This window comes from Garra rufa, chromosome 15, assembly GCF_049309525.1.
Source record: "Garra rufa chromosome 15, GarRuf1.0, whole genome shotgun sequence".
Taxonomy (NCBI): domain Eukaryota; kingdom Metazoa; phylum Chordata; class Actinopteri; order Cypriniformes; family Cyprinidae; genus Garra; species Garra rufa.
The window spans coordinates 14,457,696-14,482,180 of NC_133375.1; the positions used below are offsets into that span (position 1 = coordinate 14,457,696).

The 24,485-nt window shown below is 34.0% G+C and overlaps 1 protein-coding gene across 20 annotated transcripts in view; it reads right to left on the reverse strand.

The window, feature by feature from the left end:
- Positions 1-24,485, reverse strand: part of rimbp2b (RIMS binding protein 2b) — a 186,569-nt gene that overhangs the window by 49,034 nt on the left and 113,050 nt on the right. For 18 of the 20 annotated variants that reach the window (XR_012339272.1, XM_073818545.1, XM_073818547.1 and 15 more), the window contains exons 5-9: positions 14,561-14,683; positions 6,536-6,640; positions 5,377-5,427; positions 4,857-4,877; positions 1,627-1,837 (exon numbers count right to left, since the gene is read on the reverse strand). Coding sequence is in view for 19 of the 20 variants with exons in the window: in XM_073818545.1 (XP_073674646.1) it covers positions 1,627-1,837; positions 4,857-4,877; positions 5,377-5,427; positions 6,536-6,640; positions 14,561-14,683 (511 nt within the window). In the remaining variant the exon portion in view is untranslated. Of the gene's footprint in view, positions 1-1,626; positions 1,838-2,079; positions 2,121-4,856; positions 4,878-5,376; positions 5,428-6,535; positions 6,641-10,524; positions 10,637-14,560; positions 14,684-24,485 lie in introns of those variants that run through there. The other 2 variants (XM_073818539.1, XM_073818540.1) reach the window with 2 other exon arrangements.

Sequence of the window (24,485 nt, forward strand, 5' to 3'; positions counted from 1 at the left end):
GTTTGCCAAAGATAACTTTTGCCGACCTCATAAGAGTCGTGTAGGAAAACTCCGTCACAAAGAGGAACAAATTGGATAAAGGATATACATTTTTCCACTAAGAGTTTATCCGCGTTTATACACGCTTAACATGGCTTAACGTACGTAAAAAACGACCAGGAAACCCCAAATTTCTGTCATACCTTACTTGGAACAAACACTAACTACTATCAAAAGAACGAGCCCTTATTCCACAGATAAAGTGCATAATATCACGTTAAGCGTTTTCTCCCCATAGAAGCCCATTATAAGGAAACAGCTTGGTTTAACTTACCTTAACAGCGACCAGGGAAGACCAAACTTCTGTTAAATTTCACTTATAATAAACACTTTCTGTTCTCAAAAGAACGAGCTCTCATTCAGCATATAAAGTGATCGGCCCCCATAGAAGTCCATTATACAAAAAAAAAAGCTTAACGTGGCTTAAAATTTTACTTATAATAAACACTTTCTGCTGTCAAAAGAATGAGCTCTTATTGAGCATATAAAGTGAATAATATCACGCTTTTCTCCCCATAGGACTCCATTAAGGAAAAAGCTTAACATGGTTTGTTATAATGGACTTCTATGGGGGGCGATCACTTTATATGCTGAATAAGAGCTCGTTCTTTTGACAGCAGCAAGTATTTATTATAAGTGAAATTTAACATAAGTTTGGTTTTCCCTGGTCGCTGCTGAGGTACGTAAACCACGTTAAGCTGTTTCCTTATAATGGGCTTCTATGGGGGAGAAAACGCTTAACGTGATATTATTCACTTTATCTGTGGAATAAGGGCTCGTTCTTTTGATAGTAGTTAATGTTTGTTCCACGTAAGGTTTGACAGAAACTTGGGGTTTCCTGGTCGTTTTTTACATACATTAAGCTACGTTAAGCGTTTTTCACGTTGTTTAACTGGTTACCGGCATACCGGGGCGGAAATAGGTTTACACAGCAATTACGTATTTCCGGCGCAAAATACGGAAGTTGTGAGAAAGGTCTATAGTTGCAAATGAGTCCCTCAGTTGTTCTCAGTGTGAAAAAGATGGATCTCAAAATCATACAGTCAAAAGGAAAGGAAAATACACAAAAATGCTGAAAAACAAAGAATTTGTGGGACCTGAAGGATATTTCTGAAGAACAGCATGCAGTTTAAGTGTTTAGGACAAACAATGGATTCATGAACAACTATCGCTAAAAACACAGCTGTGGATCATTCAGGAAACAACACAGTATTAAGAAACTTTTGAACAGGCTCCTTTTTATAAATGTAACTATTATTTTCTTTAGTGGACTATATGTAAATATCTTTTATGTGAAATATCTTATTCATGCATTTTGTATGATCCCTCTTATTTTGGTAAAATAATTACCATTTCCCAGATTCTGCAAGGTATATGTAATCCAATGTATTTCCAATAGCTTTCAAATATTTGAGGTTCTTGCACATTATACATCTAATATTCTGTAAATTAATTAGAATGAATAAAATCTGAAATATGTATTTCACCATCACATAATGAAAAGAAACCATACTATGTTGCAGTGTAATTCTGTTAAATATTTAAGGAGGTGTCGACACACGACCTCCTTCAGTGGACATACTGTACCTTTCCCGGAGGGGGCAGTGAGGCCGTTGAGGAGCTGGGAGAGGGTGAGGGGTTTGGTGGGTGAGCCGGGCGAGTCACCTCCTGTCAGCTGACTGCTGCTCAGGATGTCTAACTTCCCAGCCTGCAACCTGAACTTCTCCAGCTCTTTTGACAGCAGGTTAAACTGCTCACTCTGCGACCGGCATTTTTCCTCCAGTTCTCTCACTTTAGCCTGGAAAGAAAAAGAAAAGAGAAAGGCTAGCATTAAAAACGCATACAGACCATTTCGGCTGATCTGTGATAAAAGCATTGACATTTAAAACTGATAACAGCTTTATTAACATCTACACTTCACATTAACTAGCTGATGAATGCCAATGAATGGAGTCTACCAACTCTACCAACTGTGAATGTGGTAAGCAACCTACAATACTACAAAAAAATGGCCTACATCTAAAAGGAGGTTTTTCCTACCAAAAATCGCATTGTGTTCTTAGTGCGAAGGAAACTTCTCAGCTTCAGACACCAACAGAATCAAACAAAGACAGGAGTCAATCTCTGTTCAGCTGGTATTGTACATCAAATCTCTTAGTTGATCATGATGTTAGCGATGGGAAGTACTATTAAATGGAGAAGAGTACCACACATGCCAAAATAACAGTAAAAGCTGTTTATGCCTGATGATTTGACGAAACTCACATGTATATTTGTACATACTATAAACCACATTGGCGGATCATGTGAGTTTGCATTTTAACAAGTCAACATAAAACCATAACTGGACCTGTTATACTTACAGGATGTTTTGTGCAACATGTTTATATGCACAGTTCATAAATGCATAAATATGGCTAAACATGGCTTTTTGGGCAAGGGAATTAAAGGAGGGTGGTGGAAGGGAGACATGTTGCATTCTGCAATCCATCAGTCATGTTTGTTGTTGCTGATCTGATCTGCAAACGCACATATCCATGAGGCGCTAACAGGATTCAGCACAAGCCAGCACCCATGCATCGCAACACAGGAGTAGCAGAAAGGATCAGGCAGTGAATGAGAAATTTTTACCAATGAGTTAAAAGAGCAAACTGACTTTTGCAGTACTTGCATTTGTACTTTTTCATAAACATGCCCGCATCTTCATTTTTCCTCTGTGTTTAGCTTCTGCATGATCAAAACACTTGCCTCCCAAGAGGAATGAGTGAACAACAGATCGTTTCAAACTATTTTAATTAAAAAAATAAAAATAAAATCTAAACCCACAGGCAAAGTCATTTTTACTCTTTGTTTACTGAAGATAGAGGTGATTCATGGTGAACCTTTGTCCTCATCATTACTTAAATATCTGAAGATGGATGGCACCCCCAAAAATAATATAACTTAAAAAATAGCACAAATTAATTCTAACATTTAAATATAATATTTGTTATATTTATTTATTTTATCTAGTATGCATTATTTTTATGCATATTTTTATATTTAATAGTTTTTTATTTGATATGCATTATTTTTATGCATTTTTGGTAAATGTATTATGATATAAATAATCATCAAAACAATTTAGTTTTAATAGTATAAAATGTGCATACTGTTATTATTAATTAAATTATATATATATATATATATATATATATATATATATATATAAAACCTATAACTATAATAACATTTTTCAATTAGCTTATATATATATATATATATATATATATACTTTTTCAATTAATGTTAACTAGTTAATTAATATAATTTTAGCTTAAATATAATAATTATGAATAAATATACTGATAATACTGCTAATAATAGTAATAATAAAATAATATTAAATGCATTCAATTGAATAAAAATGACAATAAAGACACTGAAAAACGTTACAAAACATCTGTTTCAAAATAAATGCTGTTCTTTTAAACTTTCTACTCAGAAAGAATCCTGAAATATTTGTATATAAATTAGGGCTGTCAACCAATTAATCGTGATTATTTGTGATTAATCGCTTCCAAAATAAAAGTTTGTGTTTACATAATATATGTGTGTGTGCTGTGTATATTTATTATGCATATATGTGACCCTGGACCACAAAACCAGTCTTAAGTCGCTGGGGTATATTTGTAGCAATAGCCAAAAATACATTGTATGGGTCAAAATTATTGATTTTTCTTTTATGCCAAAAATCATTAGGAAATTAAGTAAAGATCATGTTCCATGAAGATTTTTTGTAAAATTCCTACTGTAAACCTATCAAAATGTAATTTTTGATTAGTAATATGCATTGTTAAGAACCTAATTTGGACAACTTTAAAGGTGATTTTTTCAGTATTTTGATTTTTTTGCACCCTCAGATTCCAGATTTTCAAATAGATGTATCTCAGACAAATATTGTCCTATCCTAACAAACCATACATCAATAGAAAGCTTATTTACCGAGCTTTCATATGATGTATACATCTCAGTTTTGTAAAATTTAACCTTATGACTGGTTTTGTGGTCCAGGGTCACATATAAATACACACACATGCATGAATATATTTTAGAAAACTGTTATATATATATATATATATATATATATATATATATATATATATATATATATATATATATATAATGCTGTCAAACGATTAATCGCATCCAAAATAAAATTTTTGGATGTTTGTTTACATAACATGTGTGTGTACTGTGTATATTTTTTGTTTATATAAATACACACACATGCATGGATATATTTAAGAAAACTATGTTGTTTATATATTAAATAATATTTATATATCATATTAATTATATAAATAAAAATATATACATGTAAATATTTTTAAACTATATTTGTGTATTTATGTATACATAATAAATATAACAGTACACACACACATATATTATGTAAACAAAAACGTTTATTTTGGATGTGATTAATTGAATTAATATATATACATAGTAAAAAAAAATATTAAAAAAAGCAATTGTTTGGCTTTGAAAACAAGCAAAACAAGACGCATTTTACTTTAAACATTTATAAAACACATAAACAACTTTTGTCAGGTATGTTTAAAATGACTATGAAGACTGATGGTTTGTACTAAAAAGGTTCAATAATTTGATCTATGGCGATATAGATCAAAGATATTGATCAAATGTTCACAGATCAATCATGGATGAGCGGTACAGTAATTGACAGGACAGCTAAACGAGGTGACAGGAACTACCCCCAATGAGTCACACGGGGAAGAGAGGGAGAACTTTGAGGAGAAGTAACTCGAAAATACCTGCATGCTGTCCAAGTGATTCTGTATATGCAAAAAACAAAAGACCAGTAACATAGTGACAAGAGATGTAAGGAACCAAACAAATCACAGTTGCACACACGAGCATTTCTTCAGGTTCAAAAGTCACAGAGACCCAACATGAGTACAGCCCCCCCTTATATTCTCTTAATTGTTTATTAATGGCAGCAATGAATGAAAAGAAGAAAGCAGACTATAGTAAATCATAAAACATGTGTACATTAGTTAAATAAAAAATCAATAAAGAAAAAATATTTACACAAGAGCTGTAATTATTTATTTAATAAATTTGTCTGAAAAACTCAAAATGTCAAATGGTGTAAGCTAAGACATGACTCATATGGTAGCCAGATTTTTGGCTAATATGAGAAAATATACAATGACGCATGTAGAATGTTCCGTACATTAACGGTCAGCCAAGATACGATTGAAAATGCATGCTTAATATATTCACACTCACATACACATGCACTAAAATTCATGAGTAGATATCGTTACTCACCTCTAACAGATGGACGGCACCTTCATGTTCCTTCTTAGCCTCAACCTGAGCCTATAAACAACACAAAAATGATATATGACGGCAAGTCAGTTATGGCATACTTAAAAGTGACAGCTAAAAAATCCTACACGTCCCAAGTGTATAAACTTTCACTATTCCCAAGTTTGGTTGAATAAGCTTTAGGCAACAAGGACTTGTGATCGATGCAGTGCATTGTAGGGTCATTCATTGTAACTCCTAGCAGCTGTGGAAAACATCGTTCGGTTCCACATGAATAGAGGAACATCTGTTGGAGCGTCAGCCTCTCCAGAATCAAAACATGAGGGGATGCTTCAGAAACATGTTTGGAGATTCACCTTCAGAACTACAAAACTGGTTTTGTAATGTCTTGACTTCTCTGATGAGCGTGTGTGTGTCATTTCTTCTGTTTATTCTCCTTTGTAATCACAGTGCTCCATTCAATAAAGACAGACATTAACTCAAACGTTTCAGCGAGTGACAATGTTCACGCATTCTGGAGAAAATGTCAGATTTGATCACCTGCTCTGCCGTTTCATTAGACTAATTTACTCTGAGTGGCGAGACAGCGGCACTTTTCTCTTTATTCAAACGAGAAATGAGAGGAATATTTCAGAGAGGTACCTAAAATTGTCTCTTCATTAGGAGCACTTTGATAGGTGGATTTTATTATTAGGTGTTTCTTCAATTTCACAGGGGTTGATTTATTTATTTTTTTACTTTTTTAAGTTTCAAGGCATTGAAACAAGACACTTTCAAGGCATTGGTTGTGGTACTATCTGACACAGAAGAGAAGAAATGGTTCAATAAAGCCGTTATTATTGTTTTCTTTGCGTACAAAAGTATTCTCGTAGGTTCATAACATTATGGTTGGACAACTGATGTCACATGGACTATTTTAGTCTCTTTATGACCTTTCCAGGCCTTGAACGTCTCTTGAAAGCTGTCGAATTTCATCAAAAATATCTCAATTTGTCTTATAAAGATGAACAAAGGTCTCACGGGGTTGGAAAGCCACGAGGGTGAGTAATTATTGACAGGATTTTCATTTTTGGGCACATGATGCAATGTCTTCTACACTCTGGCCTGTGGATGATCTCCATCCCAAGGTTCGGTGTGGTTGGGAACCTTGATCTCTCACCTTCTGCAGAAGGTCAATCTCCTGCTGCTTGGCACTGAGGACAGCCAAGGCTTGTTCATGCTCTAATTCTAGCTGCTGCCTCCTCTCTGCAGCCTCTCGCATATGCTGGGAAAGAGGGAAGAGAGAGCAGGAGGTGAGAGGTAACTCTGCAAAGGATGAAAACAGACAGAATGAGAGCAACCATCAATCATTATTTAAGGGATAGTTCAGCCAAAATAGAAAACTCAGTTGTCATTTCATCACCCTCATGATGGTTTACTTTCTTGAGAGGAACACGAAAGGAGATATTAAGAATGTCCAAGCTGCTTTTCCATGAATTTAAAGGGTTAGTTCAGCCAAAAATGATAATTCTGTCATTAATTACTCACTGTCATGTCGTTCCAAACCGGTAAGACCTTTATTCATCTTCTGAACACAAATTAAGATATTTGGATAAAATCCAAGAGCTTTCTGACCCTTCATAGACAGCAACACAACTGTTCAAGGCCCAGAAAGGTAGTAAGGACATCGAAAAAATAGTCCATGCGACATCAAAGAAAACAAAAATAACCACCTTTATTCAACAATTTCTTCTCTTCTGTGTCAGTCTTTGACACATGTTTATGACAGTACCATGATGCATGCGTGTTCTGACGTAGAACCTGGACATGCTATGCCTTAAGACTGTCTTTGTAAATATGTCTAAAGATTTTGACAGAGAGGATGACTTGCAAGTAAGATGGATGTTCTACATCAGAATGTGTCGAAGGCTGACACAGAAAATTAGAAATTGTTGAATGAAGTCATTATTTTAGTTTTTTTTTTGGTGCACAAAATGTATTCCCACATTACAGTTGAACCACTAATGTCACATGGACTATTTTAACAATGTCCTTACTACAGTACCTTTCTGAGCCTTGAACATGTCAGTTGCACTGCTGTCTATTCAGGGTCAGAAAGCTAAAATATTTTAATTTGTATTCTGAAGATTACCAAGGTCTTACGGGTTTGGAACGACATGAGTAATTAATGACAGAATTTTCATTTTTTTGTGTGTGAACTGTAACTAACTAGCTGCGTTAACCATTGACTTTCATTGTAAAACAGCAGGTTGGACATGATGTTAAATAACTACTTTTGTGTTGTACGCAAGAATCTCACAGTATGGGTTTGGAACAGCATTAGGGTGAGTAAATGCTGCCAAAATGTTCATTTCTAGGTCAAATAGTTTCTTTAAACGCGTTTGAGGTCATAACGAAACACTTTTAGCTGCCGTTAAAAGAAATAGTTCACCCAAAAATGAAAATTTTGTCATCATTTACTCACCCCCAAATCTGTACACATTTTTTTTCTTATGTTGAACACAGAGGAATATATTTTGAAGGATTTTGATGAGCCAAACAGTTCTTGGTCTTTATTGACTTCCATAGTAGGAAAAGAAAAATACTATTTAAGTCAATGGGGGACCATCAACTGTTTGATTACCAGCATTCTTCAAAATATCTTCTTTTATGTTCAACATAAGAAAGAAACTTTAAGAAGTTTGGAACAACATGAGGGTGAGTAAATGATGACACATTTTTCATTTTTGGGTAAAATATCACTTTAAAACTTAACAAAGGAGTCCTTGCACTGATCTATAGACCCTCTTTTTACATCAGCTTATAAAAGCTCATCAGTCTCCAGGAGCACCAGAGACAAAAATCCCTTCTAATCCTGGAGTATCTGATGTAAGCGTTAAGATTTCTTTCTTACCTGAGCACATTAACTCAGATTTAGGGGCGGTTCACACTGAACACATTCCACTGAACTGCTTTATCATTATTTTTATATCTAAACATGCAACTTGGCGCTTATGTCCCAAGTCTAGCTTTGTCCCACAAATGACAGCTTTTAAAAGAACAGTTAAAGAAGTTGAACTGTATAATACACATCTCAGCACCTCGCATTTTGAAAAAGAAAAACACATTCGGTGTGAACGGCCCCTTACTGTGTTAATACCTTAAGAATATGGACACTTATTTGTTGACTTCTACTGAGCTTAGATGTTTTTTAAGGACAAGTACATCCAAAAATGATTCTATAAAGTCATTCGAAACCCATATGCTGATTCTTTAAAGGATTTTCAGCAAATTTAACTGGTAGTGCCATATTTAGTTTTTAAAATGAATCAAATTGAGGCTGTAAGGGGTAGTACCTACAGTGAGTGGATTGTTGTTTAACAAAATTGTTTACAACTTATTTTGGCTTTCTTTGCGCACAAAAATATTCTCATAGCTTCATAAAATTATGGTTGAACCACTGATGTCACATGGAATTTTTATCGATGTCCTTACTATCTTTCTGGGTCTTGAATGTGTCAGTTGCGTAGCTGTCTATGCAGGGTCAGAAAGCTCTCAGATTTCATCAAAAATATCTTAACTTGTGTTCTAAAGATGAACGAAGGTCCTACAGGTTTGGAACGGCATGCGGGTGAGTAATTAATGACAGAATTTTCCTTTTTGGGTGAACTATCCCTTTATTCCCTTTAGTCGCTACAAACTGTATTTGCATTGTTTTGAGCTGCACTTCAGTAATTTTCCACTAGAAAATATATAACGGCATATGGTTATAAATGACATGAGGGTAAGTAAATAATGACAGAATCTTCATTTTTGGATGAACTATCCCTTGAAGCATTGTAAACAACAGCAAAATGTTGTCATAAATCTGTTTTGTGTCATTTGCTTCACCCCTTCAGGTAAAGCAAAAACAGAAGTGAAGCGTCATGTCAATCAGCCAGACTAAGCACAGCCACAGAGCTTCGCATGATCAATAAAGGGCTTAAGGGTCATGGCACTGTACATGAAAGGGTGTGTGCAAACAACACAGCATGTTCAATCAGCGCCGATTACTGCCCAACAACATCCCCAGAAGCTCTTCTGACCTGTTAAAAGTACACAGTGACAAAACCTAGCAATTTTCTTTCCATTTGTGACAGGTGAGGTTACAGGGGATAAAGGGTAAAGGAGGGATTTTCCATGCTGCTATGAAAGAGGAGTGCAGGGAAAAAGAAGGTTAGAAAAATCTAACCTTCAGAGGACAAATAAACTGTACCGTGTGTGAAATACATTATGGCTATCTGACCATCAAGTGTGAGCAAATATGTGACCCTGGACCACAAAACCAGTCTTAAGTAGCACAGCCAAAATGATAGATTTTTCTTTTATGCCAAAAATCATTAGGATATTAAGTAAAGATCATGTTCCATAAAGATATTTTGTAAATTTCCTACTGTAAAAATATCAAAACGTAATTTCTGATTAGTAATGTGCAGTGCTAGGAAGTTAAATTGGAAAATTTTAAGACGATTTTCTCAATATTTTGATTTTTTTGCACCCTCAGATTTCAGATTCTCAAATATTGTCCCATCGTAACACACCATACATCAATGGAAAGCTTATTTATTCAGTTTTCAGATGATGTATAAGTCTCAATTTCAAATAATTGACCCTTATGATTGGTTTTGTGGTCCAGGGTCACATGGGACAAATAATCCAATAATAATCTAAAGTGCTTTATTGTCATGCCTCACTGGATTATCAGTAATTATTTATTTATCTATCAGTACTTAGAATTTATACTTATTACTTACATAATAAAAATGAACTGGTAAACATTGTGATACTACAAGATTTGTTTTTTTATAAACCAATACTTTCAACATATTTCACACTTTGTACATTCAGCAAAACTGTCACCTCATAACTGAAATGAAACAAAAAAATCAGCATATTTTTCAGAATATTAACAGCATGTATATCTCCCATTCAGAAGAAGAGCTGGGTTAGTTTATTTTGTGAGGGGAGGGTGTAATTGTGCATAACTGTTGTGTCATGCACAAACGCATTCCGCAGTGCCTCAGCCGGCCGGCCATTCAGATCACACACAGCATCCAGATCAGCTGTTAGTACTCAGTCAAAAGGTCCACATTCAGTTAGTGCTGGCTTCTGTAAAGTCTTTAGAGATACCTGATGAATGAAAAATATGAAGGGAGGCAGGGAGAGGGGAGGGGCAGGAGAGGGTTAGATGTTAGGGGAGGGGTGGGGCGCTCCAGGACTCCTAGTCGATCACAGATCCACACTTTGAGGGCGTACGACAGCTCTAAAACCATAAAAGAGTACAAGGGGGGTAAAAGAGGTGAAAACACAGATGAAAGTGGAGGATAGATCTAAATCAACCTTAAAAACATGGTCAGCCAGGTTTCCTGAAACATCTGTCATGAATACTGAGTTCACACTAAAATAGTTAACATATGAAAATTTCTGAAAGCTAACCAGGTAACCAGTCAAGAAAATTCAGATCGTGATTTTTATTTTATGTCACTCTAAACTGGTCCAAAAAAACATTTTGATTTTAGTTTAGAATGCCTCGATTTGGTGAATCTCACGAAGTACCTTTGCAAAGGATTCATACCCCTTCATTTTTTTAATGTTCTATGTTGCAGCTTTATGTCAAACTGCTTTAAATTACTTTTTTATTTCAGATTAATCTACACTCTATGCACTATAATGACAAAGCACAAAACAGATTTGTGACAACTTTGCAAATTGACTAATAATAAAACACTGAAATAAGTTCATTGCATAAGTATTCATACCCTTAACTCAGTGCTTAGTTGAAGCATCTTTTTGGTATGATGCGACAAGTTTTGCACATTTGCATTTGGCAATTATCTGCCATTATTTTCCTCACCTCTTCACCTCTTAAGCTCTGTCAGCTTGGATAAGGGCTGGCAGACGTTTTCATGTTTTTCTATAAATGTTTGATTGGGTTGAAGCCCAGGCTGTGGCTGGGCCACTCAAGGACATTCACAGGGTTTTCTATAAGCCACTCTTGCTGTGTGCTTAGTGTCATTGTCCTGTTGGAAGGTGAACCTTCTGCCCAATCTGAGGTTCTGAATGCTCTGGACTGGGTTTTCATTAAGGCTATCTCAATATTTTGCCGTTTTGAGCTTCCCTTCTACTCTAACATGTACCCCAGTCCCTGTCACTGAAAAACAGTCCCACAGCACCACACCTTACTTTTAGGATGGTACTCTACAGGTGATGGGCATTCCCTGGTTTCCTCCAAACATGACGCTTGGATTTGAGGTTCATCAGACTAGAGAATCTTGTTTCTCACAATCTGAGAGTTCTTTAGGTGTTTTCATGTGTCTTCACTGAGAAGATATGGTATAAACTGGAGAGATATGGTATAAGAGGGAATGCTTTTGCTTGGATAAAAAGTTACCTCAATGAAAGATACCAATTTGTACAAATTAATAATGCTAAATCAGATTTAATGAAAGTTACTTGTGGTGTTCCGCAAGGATCGGTGTTAGGCCCTAAGTTGTTTGTACTGTACATAAATGATATTTGTAAAGTGTCTAAAGTATTAAAAATGGTTTTGTTTGCTGATGATACTAATTTATATTGTTCTGGGAAAAGTTTGGAACAGCTTCTAAATACAGTGGAAATAGAATTGAGGGTTTTCAAAAAATGGTTTGACAATAATAGACTTTCACTGAATTTAAGTAAAACAAAGTTTATAATATTCAGTAATCGACAAAGTAATAATAAAGTGAAACTAATGATTAACAACGAGGAAATAGAAAGAGTGTACGAAAATAAGTTTTTGGGTGTTATAATTGATCATAAATTATGTTGGAAATCACATATTAAACATGTAAGAACAAAGATGTCCAAATCAGTTGCAATATTAAACAGATTAAAACATATTTTGAATGAAAGTACTTTATATATACTGTATTGTGTACTCATAGTTCCTTACATTATTTACTGTGTGGAGGTGTGGGGTCACGCATATAAGACCAATTTGAATTCATTATATATGTTACAAAAGAAAGCTATTAGGATTGTTAAAAGGGTTGATTATTATGAACCAACTAATAAACTGTTTATCAATTTACATGCATTAAAATTTGTAGATTTAGTTTCTTTATATACTTTACAGTTAATGTACAAAGCATATCATAATTTACTTCCAAATTGTATTCAGAGGCTGTTCAAAATAAGAGAAAGTCAGTATAATTTAAGAGGATTGTATATGTTTAAAAAAGTGAGGGCAAGAACTAACGCAAAAAGTAGGTGTTTATCTGTTATAGGGGTAAATCTATGGAATAAATGTGATAAGGAATTAAAAGTATGTAACTCACCTTGCCAATTTAAGAAAATGTATAAAAATAAGGTGATAAAAAGTTATATGATTTCGTATAAATAAATTGTGGTTGTATTGTTAAATGAAAGATAAAGGGGAAAAACGAAGGAATAAAAGAAAAGAAAAAAATTGTGATTAATGTTTGTATATTTTGGGAAATGTTTTTTTTTTGTCATATTGTTTATTTTGTGTTAATTAACTTTGCCCATTCAGTTAATGATGTATAAAGGGTAGGCTTAATAAGCAACGCTTCTGCCTACACCTTTTTCGGCAACTATGTAGTTTTATTTTTTATTTTGTATTTATCTTGTGAAAATTTGTTTGTGAGGACCGGAATAAAATTATTATTGATTGATTGATTGATTGAAGAGGATTGAGTCTTGGCACACCACCATAAAGCCCAGATTGGTGGAGTGTTGTAGTGATGTTTGTCCTTCTGTAAGTTTCTCCCATCTGCATATATGATCATGGAGCTCAACTAGAGTGATCATCAGGTTCTTGGTCACCACTCTAGCCAAGGCCCTTCTCCATCAATTGCTCAGTTTGACTAGGAGGCCAGTTCTATGAAGAGTCCTAGTTGTTCCAAACATCTTCCATTATGGATAATAGAGGCTATGTGCTTCTGTGCACCTTCAATGGAGCAGAATTGTTTCTAAGCTCTTCCCCAGATGCGTGACTTGACGCAGTCCTGTCTCTAAGCTCTACAGGCAGTTTTTTTTTTGATATCAGGGTTTGGTTTTTGCTTTGATACGCATTTTCAGCTGTTAGACCTTTTATTGATATATTGAGAGATGTGTGCCTTTCCAAATCATACTTATTCAAATAATTTTGCAAGAGGTTAACCTCACTCAAAGTGTAGTAACATCTACAAGCAATATGGTTGCTCCTGAGCTAAACTTTAAGTGTCCCAGAAAAGGGTATGAATACTTATGCAATGCAAGAATTTCAATTTCCAAAAAAGTTATTACAAGCCTGTTTTGTGCTATGTCATTATTGTGTATGGAGTGTAGATCGATGTGGAAGAATAAATAATTTAAAGCAGTTTAATATGAGGCTGAATGTCGCAAAACATGAAAAAATGCAGGGGTATGAATACTTTCGCAAGGCACTGTAACATATCACCCAAAAATATAAAGAAATGCATAATGAAAATGAAGCCTATTTTATGGCCATTAAAGGGATGGTTCACCCAAAAATTTAAATGTGGTCATTAATTACTCACCCTCATGTCGTTCCAAACCTCTTAGACCTTCATTCATCTTCAGAACAAAAATTTAGCTATTTTTGAAGAAGAAATTGCAGAATCATTTTTTTATTTTTGTTTTCTTTGCACACAAATTGTATTCTCATAGCTTTATAACATTACGGTTGAACCACTGACGTCACATGGACTATTTTAATGATGTCCTTACTCCCTTTCTGAGCCTTGAACATGGTAATTGCTTGCTGTCTACGCAGGGTCAGAAAGCTCTCGGATTTCTTCAAAAATATTCTGAAGATGAACGAAGGTCTTACTGGTTTGGAATGACATAAGGGTGAGTAATTAACGACAGAATTTTCATTTTTGGGTGAACTAACCCTTTAAGAGTTTTTACACTGTGACATTATTTTTACGACAATAACGCACAAACAAAATTTTTATTACAATAATGTGAAAAAAGGCAATTTTTAATTATTGAGTTGTATTATTTATAGATCACTATATAAAAGTATGTGCTGTAAAACCGTAATTTATGCTCATAAATTACAGAAAAAAATCCAAACATAGGCTTCATTTTCTTTTTTCACAACTTCTAATTTTTCCTTTTGATTTTGTGATTCACGCTGACGCGTCTGCCGGGTTCTCACCTTCAGCACCTGCTCTAGGTTCTCCAGTTTGCCTTGGAGCTCAGTCCTCTCCAACAGAGCGCAATCTCTCTCCACTGTCACAGTGTACAGAGCCTCCTGCAGCTGTTCATACTCACTTTTCACCTGATAAAGAGAGAGAGACAGAGAACAATCAAAAATGTCTTCAGGCTTACACTGTTTGCGCTCTGACCTCTGTAAAAAAAAGGTGAAAAGGTCATTCTATCCTGCCAACAAAAACAATTTGAGATTTTTAGATAAAAAAAAAAAAAACACATCAAAGCCATGCCCTAATGGTTTGCACACACTGGTATGCATACAAATGACACATGTCTAGATCCAATTCCCCCATCATTCCCTGTTCTCTCTCTCTTTCGGCCAAATTTATTAAAAACGGAAATGTGATTTTATTTAATTAATGTCCTTACTAATATGTCAGTTGTGTTGCTGTCTATGGAGGGTCAGAAAGCTCTTGGATTTCATCAAAAATGTCTTAATTTGTCTTCTGAAGATGAACGAAGGTCTTATGGGTTTGGAAAAACATGACTTTTCATTTGTGGGTGAACTATACCTTTAAGGTGAGAGTTTAAACCAGTAGTTATGAGTGTCAAACTGTCTGCGCTGGTTGTCTTTGGATCTGCAGTGGAGTTGAGGAAAATCATGTATGAATAAGACCTCATCTGCACTCATGTGGCCTCAAGGCTAACAGGTAAAACTGTTGGACACAGTCCACAACATCCAGCATGCTTTCACAAACAGAAGGGTCTGAGAGGGCAGCTCAAGATGCTCATGCCCTGACTAGGAAACCTCCAAGCACATCTGCTCCACTGATACCTCAGAATATAAGAGACTTCTCCAAAGGATTCAATTATGTAGTCTGATCAATTGAAAATGACATTCTGTTTGTCTGATATGCGATATATATAGAGTATGTGTGGTCAGCACTGAGCTGTGGGGTGAGAGTCGTGTTTTCAGAGAGCGAGAGCAGAGGGGTTGACGTCCTGTATCGATCGCAGCGTCAGTCGTGATAAAAAGCTGAGCTGTCAGAGACAGAGGCAGTGCTCACACTCCACGCCTGTCCAATCTGACACTCATCTCTTATCTGCAACCTGACCTGAACACCCACTGCAACAGCAATTACAGCTGAATACGCTTGTTCCAGAGGAAATATGTTTGACCTATTACACTTGTATTGTTGATTCTTATTACATTTAACCAGCGTGTTGTTGGATAGTGACGGTGGCGTTGAGCAAACGACCTTCATGTACACATTAAAGAGAACATGATATCAAAATTGACCATACTTCCTTTTATTATACATGTATAATTTTTAGAGACATATTTGATGGAATAAAAATGTTCTTATAATCCTATATGAAAATTCCTCTGGCATAACCAAGGCCATGTCGGTAGGTAAAAAAATTACATTAACCAATAATTTGAAAATATATCATTTCATTCCACTACATATCTAATGAAAGTCCTGCTTTATTATATTTAGCTTTACATAACATGCGCTGTGAATGCTGCTTCATGTGTTTAAGGCACTCTGCAGCCTGTTTATAAGGCAGTCTAATTCACATTGCCAGCATTTGCATACTTTAAAGGGAACATTCATTTTAAAACGCAAGGGAAAACTACAGAGACACAGATTAGACCTAGTCCTGAATGAAAAAGGATTTTTAATAGAGCAAACCAATTTATTCAGTAATTCAGTCAATGGCAAGGCCTTATGTGCACTTAGGAACAGTGTTATTTTAGGATCACTGAGACACTATTATAGGTTTTAATAATATTTTTAAGTAGTTTTTTTATTTTTATATATTTTTTTATTGTAATATTAGATAGTTTTAATAATCTAATAGTTGTGTTTTATTCGTTTTTTTATTAAATTGTCTATATAGTTTTAATATTGTTTTTAAAAAATAAAATAAAACACTAAGATCAATTTAAATGCAATATGTGCTCTATATCAGGGTGTTACATTAATTTAAATAAAATAAAATAAAAAATAAAAATTAAATAAAAAATAAATTTTAACCTCAATGTCCTACATTTTAACAGGGAATCATTACTATTTGATTACAATTTTTTTTAAAATAAAAAATAAATTTTATTTTATTTTATTTTATTTTATTTTATTTTATTTTATTTTATTTTATTTTATTTTATTTTATTTTATTTTATTTTATTTTATTTTATTTTATTTTATTTTATTTTATTTTATTTTATTTTATTTTATTTTACAGTCAGCAGTAAGTGGTCATGGAAGACATGAGTTTCAACTGTTTGTGGTATATTGTCACTGACTGTCCGGACAGGTGGGCCAGGTGTGAAATACAGTTAATTCTCGCAACCTGCCAAAAGGGTCTCTGCTTTGAAAACCACTGAAAACACTCATCTTTAATGGTCCTTCTCTGCTATCCAGTAATGCTGAGCCACAAACAGCCTGGATAGACACAAGTTGTGTAGATGGAGCAGCTGCCATCTTGCTGACTGCCATTCTGAGTGCTGGGACAGAGCAGTAGATCTAATGATGTCTCACTCTGAAACTGCTATTTGAGATGGTGGGGGGAGTGGGGGTAAACTCACAAAATAAGTGATGCATGAAGGACCATTCTTTTCAAGCAAGAGCAAGCTCACATGACTCAGAGACGTCACACCATTACTGCTCTCACTTCAGCATCGTAACATAAGGAGCTGTTTGTGCTGTAGTGCCAATGCAGACCAATATATAAAGTCTGATTGAAACTCTGCAGGCTGTGTATACACTAGAATTACACTTCAATTCAATTCTGATTTGCAAGCTAGCAATTTTATTCGATTTAAATTATTTTGTATATATCAGGTAGAGTACATGCCCAATTTTCTCAAGAAAAACAAATCTCTCAACTTAATGCTGTCAGTTGGTACTATATTACTATAAAAGTTAATGTTAAATTATCTGATTTGTATACAATTATAATGTTATGAGTTAATATATAAAACATGCATTAAAATTATAATGAATATGTAATAAGGTGCATATATTTAGCAAAATCTCTAAATCTCCTCTCTGGATTTTTCTAGCTGATTTTGTTTACAAGCTGCTATATTGGCATCTTTCCAAGGTTGAAACACTGATTACAGTGATTACATGAAACAGGATATGGATTTTGGTAAGTTGTACTCTTTCCTTTAACGTACCCTCAGATGTTTATTCATGTTTATTTCATACCTAAACTGGTATTAAAGCAGAAGAGATGATCAGTGCCACTTCTCTTAAACTGAGGCGGTACAGCGATCTGTCACTCCACATTAAACAGCACAAAAATGGCATTTATTGTTTGAATATTGTAATAAAATGGACAGAATTTGAAACCTGACACTTGGTTTCATATCAAAAGTTACAAGCACAAAGCTTATTGCGATTTATTGGATGAAAGGTGTGCTACAATGTTATATTCATTAACTGAAAACAGGCTTTTTGTTTTGTAAAAATAAGAATCGATTAAAATTGAGAACTCTATATTTTCCCCAGCCCTAACATACACTACACTATCTGTCAAAATCGTTTGAAAATCTACACTAAAACAAGTTCTTACAATTGTAATCTTGTTAGTTGTCATTTAATTGTAAAAACTTTGCAAATATCAAAAATATTATAGAATCTAAATAGAAAAATATTACACATATGTGACCCTGGAGCACAAAACCAGTCTTAAGTCGCTGGGGTATATTTGTAGCAATAGCCAAAAATACATTGCGTGGATCAAAATTTTGATTTTTCTTTTATGCCAAAAATCATTAGGAAATTAAGTAAAGTTCATGTTCCATGAAGATTTTTTGTAAAATTCCTACTGTAAACATATCAAAATGTAATTTTTGATTTGTAATATGCCTTGTTAAGAACCTAATTTGGACAACTTTAAAGGTGATTTTCTCAGGCTTTTTGATTTTTTTGCATCCTCAGATTTCTGATTTCAAATAGATGTATCTCAGTCAAATATTGTCCTATCCTAACAAACCATACATCAATAGAAAGCTTATTTATTGAGCTTTCATATGATGTATACATCTCAGTTTTGTCAAATTTAACCTTATGACTGGTTTTGTGGTCCAGGGTCACATATATATTTATGTCTCCACGTCTGTAGCTTGCTTCATAATGTAGTTGTCTTATAAACCTGGCATTGTTCTTTACAAATATTGCTGACTTTTTATGCCAAAATCCTCAGGACAGTATTACCTTTGCTTTTTATTTTATTTTATACCTTTTAAACAAAATAAAAAATATTAGAAATTAAGTTGCAATTCTGAGCAATAATAAAGTTGCAATTCTGAGAAATAAAATCAGAATTGCGAGATATAAACTCACAATTCTGACTTTTTTTCTCAGAATTGTGAGTTTGTATCTCACAATTGTGACTTTTTTTTTCTCGGAATTGCGAGCTCATATCCCACAATTCTGACTTTATAACATGCAATTGTGAGCTAATACGTCATAATTGTGAGATATAAACTCTTCTGACAGTTCAGAACATGTCTTTTTTCCCCTCAAAATTGGACTTTATAACTCAAGATTATGAGTTTATATCTCACAATTCTGAGGGAAAAAAAAAGAATTTTGAGATAGGTCGCAATTACCTTTTTTATTTGTTCCATACTTCTTATCTTCCATACTTTACTATGAAAATAATTCTGAGAAAAAAAGTCAGAATTGTGTAAAAAAAAGTCAGAATTGCAAGTTAAAACTCCCAATTGTGACATAAAAAGTCAGAATTGTGAGTTTTTAACACTCAATTCTGAGAAAAAGTCAGAATTGTGAGCTTATACTTAACAATTGCAAATTTATATCTCACAATTCTGAGAAAAAAAGTCAAAATCAAAATCTTTTAAAAATCTACATTGAAACAAGATTACAATTGTAATCTTGTTGATGGTGTCATTTGATTGTGTAAATTAGCAAATATTATTAATCATTTGCACATTTCACATCCTGAACTAAACAGAAACATAATACACATGTATTTATGTAATATATACAGTACTTCACATCTCTAGCTTGGTTCATAATGTAGCCGTCTAATAAACAGTACATTGTACATTACAAATATGGCTGATTTGGATATATTTTAGAGATATTTTATTTTTTAGGACAGTATCACCCTAAAATTAAGTTTAATTCAGAAATGAAATTCGATTAGAGGATGTATATTAAAGACATTGCATTTTAAAATAATAAATAGGAGAGATAAATTTGGCCTTCCTGCTTCCACTCTTCTGGGAAGGTTTTCCGCTAGATGTTGAAATACAGCTGCAGGGATTTACTCTCATTTCCTCCCAAGTTCTCTTATAATGAGTTGTACAAGTTGTACTCCTGTATGAGTTTCTTTCTTCTGTTGAACACAAAAGAAGATATTTTGAAGAATGCTGGTAAGCAAAAAGTGGACAGTAGCCATTTTAACAATGTCCTTGCTACCTTTCTGGGCCTTGAACATGGTAGTTGCATTGCTGTCTATGCAGGCTCAGAAAGCTCTCAGATTTGATCAAAAATATCTTAATTTGAGTTCTGAAGGTTTTACAGGTTTGCAGTTAATACTGACAGATTTTTCATTTTTGCTTAAACTATCCCTTTAAGCAAGACAAATGCACAAACCATAAACTATGGAAAGTGTTATACTGTATTTCTTATAGGGCTGCACGATATTGGGAAAAATTACATTGCGATATATTTTTTTCTTGCGATATATATTGCGACGTGTACAAATTCATTCATGTTCATCAGGTTGTTTTGAACTGCTTAAAAGTCAAATAATAATTCAAGAATAATTGGGGTCATTTTGTAAGCATTTTCAAAGAATAAAAAAATGTAAAAGTACAGTATAATCAAAACCCTGAAATAAAATACTTTTTAAAGCTTATTTTGGGTAGTTTCATAAACAGTTTGACTCACCTTATTCACTGTCAATTCAGGCAAATCAAGGCTCTAATATGAAATTAATAATGAATGTTGCTTTTACCCTGATGAAAGGGAAATCAGCTTCTTCCTTTCACGAAAAACATTAAAAGCTTAGCCAAGATGGAGGAACAGCTGATCATAGCTGTTACAGGGATAACATTTTTTTAGCAGCAGAGCTACTGCAAGCAATTTTTAGTTTTGGAAATCCATTTATCTTTGTTTATTTATCTTTGCTGAAACTTCCACGTCTTTAGGAGAGCGCGGGTCATGGTTGCTTAGCAATGGCAGACGCCACTGGAGCTCAAGTTACAGAGCGCTTTGGAAAAAAGGAGAAAGCGGCGCGCCTAGCGTTTTCCACGCGTTTTTAGGCGCGACATGTGAACGGTCCCTTAAATTCGTAGTGTTTGCCAGGCACTCCCGACAAAGCACCTGTTTTTGGTCAGCAGCATCCTTTATGTATCCAAAATACTTCCATATGACCGACGTTGCGTTTCTTTTTGTGACCAAATCTTCCATTTCGGCGCTTTTCTCCCGTCCCGCACTCATTTCGCCATGCGCACGCAGAGACTGCATGCATGAAGTAGGTGAAGCAACGTGTGCATTGTAGTTTTTAAAGAACCCTTAAATATTAGTTAATTACTTTATTTTAGACAAATATAGATCCGTGAATAGAAAGTTAGAATAGAAATATAGATATTACATTTTTAAATCAGACACACATTTTTTTTTTTTTGCCCTGCATCGTGACTGCCACGATGTGACTATCGCGCATATGTACATGGCGATGACGATGCTGAAACGATCTATCGTGCAGCCCTAATTTCTTATAAATATCTTGCTTGCAGACTTTCTGACGATTTTGACTTACTAGGGTTCCTTTATTTATGCTGTCTTTTCTTTCTCTCCCCTTTCCCTTCCTCTGTATTGCTATCGGCCTCATAGGTCCTGCATTCATAAATGACTAATGAGAGAGTAGGGATCCTGTTTTGCAACAGCGTTTGACAACACACCTACTCGGACGTTTCGGACGCTGCCTACCTTCGCACAGCTCAGCAGGAGAACACCGCTCTGCCAGGATGGGATGCCAAGATGTGCCTCCAACTAAATACTGACACAGACATGACTAATAGATTACCTATAAGCAGGCTACAGGGGTGCTGATGCTAGCAGGCATAAATCTTAGATAACAGATCACACTTGCAGGTGTGAGACAGAACTAGGGGAGATCAGAAAAATGCACATTGAAAGAAGACCAAAGCAGATGATTATAGTTCACAGGTGCAGGAGAAGAAGACATAAGCAATGGAGTCTAATACATATATGCTCCTGTAGTATATCTGACTATAGCAGAGTAAATAAATCTATAAGTTCAGAATGAGTAAATAAATAAGTCTGGTATTAAATACCTGGTCATTTCTAATGCTGATTTACTGCTCATAAAACATTTCTTGTTATTATCAATGTTAAAAATTGTTTTGCTGTTTAATATTTTTGTGGAAACCGTGATACATTACTATTCAAAAGTATGGGGTCAAAAAGAAAAAAGTAGGATGCATGAAACTAATTCAATTAAAAGGGACAGTAAAGTATGGAAGCAAATTTCCGCCACTGAATAAAACATAAGGTAATTGTGGCAATTTTATCAATTCAAAAAAAATTTCTCGCAAATTGCAAGTTTACATCTCGCACTTTTGGCTCTTTTCTCAGAATTGTGAGATATAAATTCGGAGAAAAAAGTTGCAATTCGGAGCAATAAAGTCGCAATTCTGAGAAATAAAGTACAAATTGCGAGATATAAGGCTGAAATTCTGAGAAAGAGTCACAATTCTGAGAAATAAAGTCTGAATTCTGAGATATAAACTTGTAATTCTGAGAAATAAAGTTGTAATTCTGAGATATAAACTTTCAATTCTAAAAAAAAAAATCAATTCTAAGCAACAAAGTCACAATTCTGAGAAATAAAGTCTGAATTCTGAGATATAAACTTGTAATTCTGAGAAATAAAGTTGTAATTCTGAGATATAAACTTTCAATTCTAAAAAAAAAATCAATTCTAAGCAACAAAGTCACAATTCTGAGAAATAAAGCCCGAATTGCGAGATATAAAGTTGCAATTCTGAGAAATAAAGTCACAATTCTGAGAAATAAAGCCCGAATTGCAAGATATAAAGTTGCAATTCTGAGAAATAAAGCCTGAATTGTGAGAAATAGTTGCAATTCTGAGCAATAAAGTCACAATTCTGAGATATAAACTAGTAATTCTGAAAAAAGTTGCTATTCTGAGCAATAAAGTCACAATTCTGAGAAATAAAGCCTAAGTTGTGAAATATAAAGTCACAATTGTGACAAATAAAGTCATAATTCTGAGATATAAATCTGCAATTCTGAGAAATAGTCACAATTCTGATATAAACTCGCAATTCTCAAAAAAGTTGCAATTCTGAGCAATAAAGTCAAAATTGCAAGATATAGTCGCAATTCTAAGAAATAAAGCCAGAATTATGAGATATAAAGTCACAATTCTGAGAAATAAAGTCGCAATTCTGAGAAATTAAGTTGTAATTCTGAGATATAAACTTGCAATTCTGAGAAATAAAGTTGCAATGCTTATAAATAGTCACAAATCTTAGATTTGAATTTGCAATTCTGAGAAATAAAGTTGCAAATCTGATATAAACCTGCAATTCAGAGAATAAAAGTTGCAGTTCTGAGATATAATCTTGCAATTCTGAGCAATAAAGTCACAATTCTGAGAAACAAGAACTGAACTGCGAGATATAAAGTCGCAATTCTGAGAAATAGTCACAATTCTAAAAAAAATTAAGAGATATAAAGATATAAAGTGATTGAGATATAAAGTGCCTGTTTGAATATTGTAATAAAATGGACAGAATTTGAAATCTTAGCCTTTGTTTCAATGAGTTTATATCTGACAAATGTGACTTTTTTTTAGGAATTGCGAATTCATATCTCGCAATTCTGACTTTATAGCACACAATAGCGAGTTTTACTTCAGAATTGTGAGATATAAATTGTAAACCATATCAGCCTTTTCCCCCCTCAAAACTGGACTTTATAACTCACAGTTGCAAGTTTATATCTCACAATTCTGAGAAAAAAATGGTGAGTTAGGAAGTCAGAATTTTGAAATATAAACTTGCATGCCAAGGACATTGTGAGTTTGTAACTCACAATTCTGACTTCATAACTCACGATTGCAAGTTTATATCTCACAATTCTGACATTAAAACTCGCAATTGCGAGTTCATATGTCACAATTCGGAGAAAAAAATGGCAAGTTAGGAAGTCAGAATTTTGACTTATAAATTCGCAATTGCAAGTTACAAAGTCAGAATTGTAAAAAATAAACTCACAATTGCGAGTTATAAAGAATTACAAAAAAAAAAAGAATTGCAAGTTTTTATTTTGAAATTCTGACTTTATATAACAACTGCAATTGTGAGTTAATTTTTCACAATTCTGACTTTGTATCTCGCAATTGCGAGTTTATATCTCACAATTCTGACATTAAAACTCGCAATTGCGAGTTCATATGTCACAATTCGGAGAAAAAAATGGCAAGTTAGGAAGTCAGAATTTTGACTTATAAATTCGCAATTGCAAGTTACAAAGTCAGAATTGTAAAAAATAAACTCACAATTGCGAGTTATAAAGAATTACAAAAAAAAAAAGAATTGCAAGTTTTTATTTTGAAATTCTGACTTTATATAACAACTGCAATTGTGAGTTAATTTTTCACAATTCTGACTTTGTATCTCGCAATTGCGAGTTTATATCTCACAATTCTGACTTCATAACTTGCAACTGTGAGTTTATATCTTACAATTCTGACTTTATAACTCGCAATTGTGATTTTATATCACAAAATTCTGACTTCCTAACTCGCCATTGCAAGTTTATATCTCACAATTCTGACTTTAAAACTCGTAATTGCGAGCTTATATATCACAATTTGGAGAAAAAAAA